The sequence below is a fragment of the Oncorhynchus nerka genome, linkage group LG15 (genome assembly GCF_034236695.1).
Source record: "Oncorhynchus nerka isolate Pitt River linkage group LG15, Oner_Uvic_2.0, whole genome shotgun sequence".
Taxonomy (NCBI): domain Eukaryota; kingdom Metazoa; phylum Chordata; class Actinopteri; order Salmoniformes; family Salmonidae; genus Oncorhynchus; species Oncorhynchus nerka.
This window is the reverse complement of record NC_088410.1, coordinates 52,895,826-52,906,248: the sequence shown is the minus strand read 5'-3', so window position 1 is coordinate 52,906,248 and position 10,423 is coordinate 52,895,826. Positions and strand designations below refer to the sequence as shown.

The 10,423-nt window shown below is 39.8% G+C and overlaps 1 protein-coding gene across 2 annotated transcripts in view; it reads right to left on the bottom strand.

Moving 5' to 3' along the window:
• Nucleotides 1-415: 415 nt before the first annotated feature.
• tmem74b (transmembrane protein 74B) overlaps nt 416-10,423 on the bottom strand; it is a 27,849-nt gene continuing 17,841 nt past the window's right edge. For both annotated transcript variants that reach the window (XR_003865558.2, XM_029682500.2), the window contains exons 3-4: nt 5,153-5,308; nt 416-5,044 (exon numbers count right to left, since the gene is read on the bottom strand). Coding sequence is in view for 1 of the 2 variants with exons in the window: in XM_029682500.2 (XP_029538360.1) it covers nt 5,157-5,308 (152 nt within the window). In the remaining variant the exon portion in view is untranslated. The remainder of the gene's footprint in view (nt 5,045-5,152; nt 5,309-10,423) is intronic.

Sequence of the window (10,423 nt, the reverse complement as noted above, 5' to 3'; positions counted from 1 at the left end):
TCCTATCACAACCATTAAACTATGCAACTGTTTTGAAGTCTCACTGTAAAACCTGATAAGTTCCGTGAACTCACTTTTTTGGGGGGGAAACCGATTACCTTTTAGATAAAGTAAGGTCACACCTAATTATTGAATTACTTGTACTTAACCTAATGGTTTTATGCAAACTCTATTTTTTAACTGTACTTAACTTTAAAATATTGTTTAAATAATTTCATACATTTAATTGCAATGCTTTATCTGTACTCAACTTCATTGAGTATTAAAATAGTTGTACCAACTCAAATTCTTATGATCTTACTCAAACCATTTTTGGAAACCGATTTAGGTAGGTACTATTAACTCAAAACTTACCAAACCATACTATATTCTTAGTACACACAACTCAGTCAGTCAATTTTCAGGTATTCAAGAAATCTTTATTATAAAGGCTAGAATAATATTTAAAAAAACAATCATAGATTGCTATAAATATACGGTACAAAATAAAATTAGGAATCAAATAAAGTAAACAATTTAAAATGTTCTTGACAACGCAAACTTTAATATTCCTATGCCTGTGTATTCAACTGAACAAAACGCCTGCCTCCAACACAATAACCAAATGTGACACTAACCAAGTTTCCATCTAACCTTTTTATGCGAGTGGAAACGCTTTTATGAGGACATTTTTAGATAATAACCATTATATTGAAGTAAACTTGGAGTTACACAATGACGTGTGGTCCTCCCACTACGACTTGTCGGGAAAGCATGCAGTTTATTAGACGACAGGTGAAATAAGTTGTTATCAACTTCACAGGGTGGTGAAAGTGCAAGGTGCTCCTCTCCAATAAATATCAAGGGTCTTATTCTGGTGACATGGTCATCGATGCTTGGTTGCAGTTTCACAAATAAAATAAGTATCTCGCTTCTTTGTCCAATCTCATCATGTAGGCTTTATGTGCGCTCTAGCATGAAAGGGTTGGATAGAAACCTGGTTAAAATATTTTGAACTTCTAGAGAACTTCGAATTTTCTGTAACTCCATTTGGATAGTCCCCTGTACTGTACATGCTCAAACTATCAATAAACTAAGAAAATGTCAACTGTATAACTGCTGATATGTTCGGGTTAGTTTGATATACAATTTAACATTTGTTGATGGTCTTTGAATGCTCAATTAACTATCTACAGATGGACTATCCAAATAGTGTCACAGAATTCTCTATTGGAAACATTGTCCGCATGAGGCTGCAACGATTAGACAAAAACGGGAAAATGAGGAACAACACATTAAAGCTGCAGCCATGATCAAAAACCATTAACTGTTAGAACCATTGCAATACATACATTTTAGAAAATATGTTCCAGCTTTATTTTAGTGCATATTAACTCTTGCTAACTTCCATTACATTCAGAACATAATGTACGTTACAACTTTATTTGGAGTGGAAATCAAATCTCAACTCTCGCTTATCTCATCAAGCCCTCCACATTGTTCACGGGTTGATTGACTGCGGCAGTACAAAAAGATATATCTCCGTTTCTATTGAGTTCTACTGAAGAGCAGAACAGCTAAAACATTTGTGGACGTGGTTTATGTCAAACATCAATGACAATGAAAGGAAAACATTTATAACTCTGAAAGAATGTATGGTTTTTGATTGGAAACAGTGGCTGTGTGAGCCTATACTGCGATTAACAAGGCAATGATGGGACAATGTGGACCCACACAATAAAGACATATCTACGAGAAAAGCCTTGCAGCATCTACAACCTCACTGATGGTAAATACCTCTAAAGGCCAATACGCACACAGACCCATACATCATTAGTCTTGCGCCAATAGGTCATTTTTCAGAGACACAAGCTTGGGTTTAAGCATTTTCCCATCAGCCTAGAACTTTTTTGTATGAAGTCAGAAGTATGGATCAGCTGCTTGGGATAACTCAGATGCAAGAAATAACAACATAATTGCATCAGCCAACCTGGGGAGATCATTCATTATAATGTCACCTTCTAGCACAACAGCAATCCTGGCTGGGTTGAAAAGGACATGATCAGTTCAGTTCTCACTGAAAACAATGAGGAGAGCGACAGGTGTGTCTAATGTCTGGCTCTTCAGTTTCCGCCACCTGAAACATACATAAATGTAAGCTTGGCATAGAATCGGGCCCTTCAAAATGATGTTTGTTATGCGGTGGAACTCTGCACACACATGCATCAACAAACCACAAACAAAAGCCCCATTGAACACAATGTCGACTGAAAGAAAGATCTTACAAAGGTTAAAGGGAGCAAGAGGGAGACAGAGACAAAATAAGAGAAAGAGAGAGGGATAAAAGCTGTTTTACCTGAGACTCCATGGGAAGGGCTGGCCAGTTCCCTCGGGAACCATTTCACTGGCGGTCCATCATTTACGATCTCATTTCGTCAAAGGGCAAAATTTGTCTGCATCAGCTTGTCTATTAATGGCAGGTTTCACTCAGTCTTTGAAACTTGGTTGATGATTTGCGGTCTCAGCTGCTTGAGAGACTCTGGGTCTCTCAAGCATGGCAGGACGTTTACCTCAACTCGTCTGGGTCTCTTGATGTTTGAGTGGGGTGACTCTCTCTCTAGGTTGTTTCTGCTCCTCTTGCCTGCATTGAGATAAAACTCAGGAACTCCAGCTCTGCTCAACTTGGTCCGATAGTTCCCCATCTTGAACTTCAGACCAGTCATCCATGCATACCATCCAGACCGACTCCCTGCTCCTTTGAGACATGGGTGCTTGGTAACAAGCGCTTTGGTAGCCTTGCCTATTTCTCCCACACTTGGATAGGTCTTGAAGCTGTGTATTGCTTTAGCTATGTTCTCAAGAATGTCATGCTTCTGGGCTCTTGTTAATTTAAGAGTCTTTCCAGTTCTCATAGCAACTATTGAGCATGTGCTCAATATCATAAGAAAAATATGGCACCCGGAAAACCGTCAGGCCACTTCTCTAGGCACTCTGGAGACTATCTGGCGTGGGGCAGTATATCTGTTTCTCCAGATTCAGTTGAGTTGGCATCACTTTCTGATCCAATTATCTTCAGGACAGCTTCCTCAGGAAACTCCTCAATGTCCACTAGACAGCACAATTGTCCATCAAAGTCAGGATCTTCGTATTGAAGAGTGAAGTCATAGTCCAAATTCAATTTGTTTTACATGATGATCTTCAGGACATCCACCGACTGTGGACGGGAGGAGAGGGTCATCTTCCTCACCATATGCGTTGATATATGGAGTAGAGGTCGAAGATTAATCGGAATGGCCGCTTCATAACAATCGGAAATCGGTATTTTTGGACACTGAATTGGCTGAGTTTCTTTTTTTAAATAAAAAATCAATTAGAAAATACACCTTTATTATACTAGGCAAGTCAGTTAAGAACACATTCTTATTTTCAATGACGGCCTAGGAACGGTGGGTTAACTGCCTTGTTCAGGGGCAGAATGACAGATATTTACCTTGACAGCTCCGGGATTCAATCTTGCAACCATACGGTTAACTAGTCCAACGCTCTAACCACCTGCCTCTCATTGCACTCCACGAGGAGCCTGCCTGTTACGCGAATGCAGTAGAAGCCAAGGTAAGTTGCTAGCTAGCATTAAACTTATCTTATAAAAAACAATCAATCATAATCACTAGTTAACTACACATGGTTGATGATATTACTAGTTTATCTTGCATGTCCTGCGTTGCATATAATTAGGGGGATGATTTAACAAAAGTTCATTTGCGAAAAAAGCACAATCGTTGAGACTGTACCTAACTATAAACACCAATGCCTTTCTTAAAATCAATACACAGAAGTATATATTTTTGAACCTGCATATTTAGCTAAAAGAAATCCAGGTTAGCAGGCCATATTAACCAGGTGAAATTGTGTCACTTCTCTGCAATTCATTGCACGCAGAGTCAGGATATATGCAACAGTTTGGGCAGCCTGGCTCATTGCGAACTAATTTGCCAGAATTTCACATAATTATGACATAACATTGAAGGTTGTACAATGGAACAACAATATTTAGACTTATGGATGCCATCCATTAGATAAAATACAGAAAGGTTATGTATTTCACTGAAATAATAAACGTTTTGTTTTCGAAATGATAGTTTCCGGATTTGACCATATTAATGACCAAAGGCTCGTATTTCTGTGTGTTATTATGTTATAATTAAGTCTATGATTTGATATTTGATAGAGCAGTCTGACTGAGCAATGGTAGGCAGCAGCAGGCTTGTAAGCATTCATTCAAACAGCACTTTCGTGCATTTTGCCAGCAGCTCTTCTCAAGCACAGCGCTGTTTATGACTTCAAGCCTATCAACTCCCGAGATTAGGCTGGTGTAACCGATGAGAAATGGCTAGCTAGTTAGTGGGGTGCGCGCTAATAGCGTTTCAAACGTCACTCGCTCTGAGACTTGGAGTGATTGTTCCCCTTGCTCTGCAAGGGCCACGGCTTTTGTGGAGCTTCAAGCCCAGGTAGGGTGGAGGAGAGGGACGAAAGCTATACTGTTACACTGGCAATACTAAAGTGCCTATAAGAACATCCAATAGTCAAAGGTTAATGAAATACAAATGGTATAGAGAGAAATAGTCCTATAAATACTATACAACCTAAAACCTCTTACCTTGGAATATTGAAGTCTCATGTTAAAAGGAACCACCAACTTTCACATGTTCTGAGCAAGGAACTTAAACGTTAGCTTTTTTTACATGGCAATAATTGCACTTTTACTTTCTTCTCCAACACTTCGTTTTTGCATTATTTAAACCAAATTTAACATGGTTCATTATTTATTTGAGGCTAAATTGATTTTTATTGATGTATTATATTAAAATAAGTGTTCAATCAGTATTGTTGTAATTGTCATTATTACAAATAAATACTTTTTATTTATTTTAAAAATCGGCCGATTAATCGGTATCGACTTTTTTTCGTCCTCCAGTAATCAGTATTGGTATCGGCGTTGAAAAATCATAATCGGTCGACCTCTAATATGGAGACGAAGTAAGGTCTGGTATGTAGGTTCTGCCATCTGAGGGAGGAAAAATATAGATACACTGAAGTTAACAATCCATTTTTCCATAGCATATTCCTTTATTTAACATTTCCTTTTTCATGAGTAAGGGAAAATATCAGTCACCTTTTCAGTATAGTTGTATGAATCTCTTGAGCCTCAGGAGCAATCTGCCTCCTGTGTTGTATGTTGAGAGGGTGGATGTATCGTTGAACTCTGATAGAGTTGCCTGAGGACAGTTCAGAGGATCGAAGATGTTCCACGTAGCAGGACTCTTACTTTCTACAGAGAAAGGAAACATTGTTATTCACAAGGAAGATCTGTTCAATTCTGCAGAACTGAGGGAGTCCTCCATCCTCTCCCACTGATACAAACATGCCATTGGCATAATCAGTGCTATCAATAGTGACTTTTGATGTGCAGTAAACAGTGTTGCTTTCTGCCTCTTGTTCAATCTAGTGCTTAGCTACTTCGGGAGTGTTGAAACAATGGCAGAGGTGACAAAAATGATGGTGCACTGAGGTAATATGCCATCATGTGTTTGTTGACAGTTTCCAGGACATTCTTGAAGTTCTGAGTGCACAACCCGTTTGAAAAAGCGGTGTTTACCCTGAAACCTCATGGTCCAAAGGTGTACAAGAGCCCCATAATGCTTGATGAGCTCAGGGTAATGCTTAACATACTGGTGTTTGGGACGAAGTCTAAACCCAGGAAAGACCTCTTGCAGAGTCTGTCTACGATCACTGATTTTAGATTGCAAATACTGGACAGTTTCAGATGTAAATGTAGGTGAAAACACAAGCTCGACGATGTCTTTCAAATCCGTTAACACTGCCCACACTCCATCTCCCTCTGGCGCATCACTACCAACCATTAAAGGAAGCAGTCTGAGCAAGGTTGCATTTTCATGCCCATTTCCACCAATAGTTCCTATGGTTGCAAATGTCTTTGGGATTGGATGTGGTCTGTTTATTTTGTCTGCGTACTGATATGGGAATGAAACCATTTTCTGGTTTAAATTACTCAAGAGTGAAATACTTAAGACGTATAATTTCGCTGATGCAAAGAGCACAATAACTTCAAGCAGATCATGCAGTATATTAGGTCGGAAACCAGTAATTGCATGAAAGTATCGCAAGGTCTGGCTCAAAACACTGTCACGCTTCACACCATACTGACTCTGACCATTCAAAACATCTTGCAGGTTAAGGTCTCTTGTTCTCCTACTAAATTCTACCTCACCAACTTCATGGGTTTGAAATTGGTCTCGCGTGGCTGTACAGAATCTACACACAAAGTCAGCACTAAAGGATTGTAAAAAGCCTGCTAACCCATGGGCTGCAAGACTGCCAGCTGCAACACACAGGACAGTACCCTGGACACACTGACCGATGGACTCGATGAAAACCCCATCCTGTCCTAGAGTGTGAATGTCTTGTAACAAAGGGCCTAACACACATTCATAACCGCCACTATGGAGATCAGGCACCTTACATAATGCTGCCAGCTGAATAATGTGCAAGGCTGATCTATACTTACTTGGCAGATTGTCAAGCAGCCTGTATACTGCACAGAGTTTGTGTATTTCCCTGGAAGTGCCCAGTGGATTTGCTAGTTCTATGTCATCAATATACAAAAGCAATGACAATTTAAGTTCTCCTGCCGATAACAATGAATTTTTTGGAAAATATGAGCCATCTCTACGAGACATGTAAAGACCTGGCTGAGCAACGTTAGATTCTTGGATTTTGTTCCTGATATCAGTATGTTTAAAAATTTCCTGAAGCATTTGAAGAAGAGGAATATACACTGCGGTGTGTCCAGGATACTCCATTTACATACTGCACTGACATGACTAAAGGGTAGTTCTTTTCAACAAAGGTTTTCCTGCGCTTAGATGTTGACATCTCTGCAACTTAAGCAGTGGCACTGGCATAAACATTGCTGTCCATGACCTCCTTGACTACTTCGTCAAGGGTAGCATCGCTAATGGTGTGTTCATTTTTCAGTAATACATACAGTGCCTTGCGAAAGTATTCGGCCCCCTTTTGCCACATTTCAGGCTTCAAACATAAAGATATAAAACTGTATTTTTTGTGAAGAATCAACAACAAGTGGGACACAATCATGAAGTGGAACGACATTTATTGGATATTTCAAACTGCAAAATTATTCAGCCCCCTTAAGTTAATACTTTGTAGCGCCACCTTTTGCTGCGATTACAGCTGTAAGTCGCTTGGGGTATGTCTCTATCAGTTTTGCACATCGAGAGACTGACATTTTTTCCCATTCCTCCTTGCAAAACAGCTCGAGCTCAGTGAGGTTGGATGGAGAGCATTTGTGAACAGCAGTTTTCAGTTCTTTCCACAGATTCTCGATTGGATTCAAGTCTGGACTTTGACTTGGCCATTCTAACACCTGGATATGTTTATTTTTGAACCATTCCATTGTAGATTTTGCTTTATGTTTTGGATCATTGTCTTGTTGGAAGACAAATCTCCGTCCCAGTCTCAGGTCTTTTGCAGACTCCATCAGGTTTTCTTCCAGAATGGTCCTGTATTTGGCTCCATCCATCTTCCCATCAATTTTAACCATCTTCCCTGTCCCTGCTGAAGAAAAGCAGGCCCAAACCATGATGCTGCCACCACCATGTTTGACAGTGGGGATGGTGTGTTCAGGGTGATGAGCTGTGTTGCTTTTACGCCAAACATAACGTTTTGCATTGTTGCCAAAAAGTTCAATTTTGGTTTCATCTGACCAGAGCACCTTCTTCCAGATGTTTGGTGTGTCTCCCAGGTGGCTTGTGGCAAACTTTAAACGACACTTTTTATGGATATCTTTAAGAAATGGCTTTCTTCTTGCCACTCTTCCATAAAGGCCAGATTTGTGCAATATACGACTGATTGTTGTCCTATGGACAGAGTCTCCCACCTCAGCTGTAGATCTCTGCAGTTCATCCAGAGTGATCATGGGCCTCTTGGCTGCATCTCTGATCAGTCTTCTCCTTGTATGAGCTGAAAGTTTAGAGGGATGGCCAGGTCTTGGTAGATTTGCAGTGGTCTGATACTCCTTCCATTTCAATATTATCGCTTGCACAGTGCTCATTGGGATGTTTAAAGCTTGGGAAATCTTTTTGTATCCAAATCCGGCTTTAAACTTCTTCACAACAGTATCTCGGACCTGCCTGGTGTGTTCCTTGTTCTTCATGATGCTCTCTGCGCTTTTAACGGACCTCTGAGACTATCACAGTCCAGGTGCATTTATACGGAGACTTGATTACACACAGGTGGATTGTATTTATCATCATTAGTCATTTAGGTCAACATTGGATCATTCAGAGATCCTCACTGAACTTCTGGAGAGAGTTTGCTGCACTGAAAGTAAAGGGGCTGAATAATTTCGCACGCCCAATTTTTCAGTTTTTGATTTGTTAAAGTTTGAAATATCCAATAAATGTCGTTCCACTTCATGATTGTGTCCCACTTGTTGTTGATTCTTCACAAAAAAATACAGTTTTATATCTTTATGTTTGAAGCCTGAAATGTGGCAAAAGGTCGCAAAGTTCAAGGGGGCCGAATACTTTCGCAAGGCACTGTATTTTATTGCTTCCTTGACAAGAGGTTGAGAAAGAAAATATCTGCCCCACGTGCTCAACTATTTCCTGTGTTGTGTAGTCAGAAACATGGAGAACACTTTGCAGTTTTAAGAATGGAGGCACCCAAATGTTTATTTAACTGAGCTCTCAACTCGTTTGTGTCAAACTGACACTCAGGGAGGTCAAAAGTGTCTGCACTCTGAGTAGGACACTCTTCATCGGGTTGAACTGACCTAGTGACTGGGAGACTACAACACCTTCACAGAAGTCAGAACTAACAGCAACTGCATGTTTCCTACTCTTGTGGGCATTAAATGAGGACTATACATTGGTGCGATAGTCACAATTCTTAAACGGGCATGTTACCATCTCATGGCTTTTAAAATGTCCCCTTAAATGACGTAAGAGTGTTACCTCTGAGAAGGGTTGTTTGAATCCACACATAGGACGGGTAAAATACATACATTTTTCCTGACCTAAATCTCTCACTGTCACGTGATGGAATCCAGATAAATACATTTTGAGTGCATTGATATGTGCACAGGCAATCATGATAAAGACATGACAGTGGGCTTATTCTTGAGTAAAAACTGTGCTTAAAATGGTAGTGTTTAAGTCATTTAGCTTGTGTCTCAAAGGATGCGGCAAACAACTTACATTTCCACTCCATTGAATGAAAAATCTGAAAGTCAAACTAAAATGGTGTTCATTCCTTAGTCACTTAGATTGATCTAAATAGACTCCCGTTTAGGCTAATTCCCATATCTTATGGCATCACAGGACAGATTTTCATGGATACTCAAACGGTACAGCCTTCCATTGAAACATACCTTTAAGTATGGCATCAATTAAGAACTGCCACTCACCATTCTGAGCTTGTGCTGAAGGGAGGTAGAAAAACTGTGGCTTTTTAAACTTCACCTAAAATATAAACAAGACAGACATTTGAGATTGCATTCAATATCTCACTGGATACTGGAACTTAGCTAATGGGTACTAATAAGTACATTACCATTTAACCAAAACCTCTTAACTGAGTAACACAAAATAAAACAAATCAGAGAAAGCCACAGGTCGATGCAACAAATGCATCTGAATCAGAAAATAGAGCACTCAATGTACTTAATCAACAGGACTTCGCTTGATGGTTAATGTTAACTAGCCCACATGTATCAATGCTTTGCAATTATCTATTTCGCAAGCACGATGTACGTTGGTAACTCCAATAGCTAGTTTGCTAAACTAAGTCAAATCGCACAGATTTGTTTGAATACTTTTTACACAGCAGGGAATTCAAATGTGTTGATAATTTATAACTCCCCAGATCAGTGGGCTCAATAAACTATGACCACCACGCTGCAGCAGAAGATTAGGGTTATGCTAACACCAATGGAACCAACTACTTGTTGCTGCATCTCTTCAGCGCGTGCACCCTTGGCATAACGCTAAACCCATGCCGTCGCCGTACTGTACACACAGTCACAGCATGCAATTGTCAAGCAGTGGGTTAACATAACCTAGACTAACGTTAGCTAAACTGATATCTCCATAGAACTCACTAATAACTAAAACGCAATCAACATGCGAACATTAACTGTCCAATGGTAATATATGCTCACCTGTTTGCTAACATGCTGACCAAACCGGACGTGAGCATACCGATTTTCTTCACCCACACCAGAAGTGATCAGGGCATGCAGGTTGAAATATCGAAACAAACTATGAAACAATTATATTAATTTGGGGACAGGTCGAAAAACATTAAATATTTATGGCAATTTAGCTAGCAAGCTTGCTGTTGA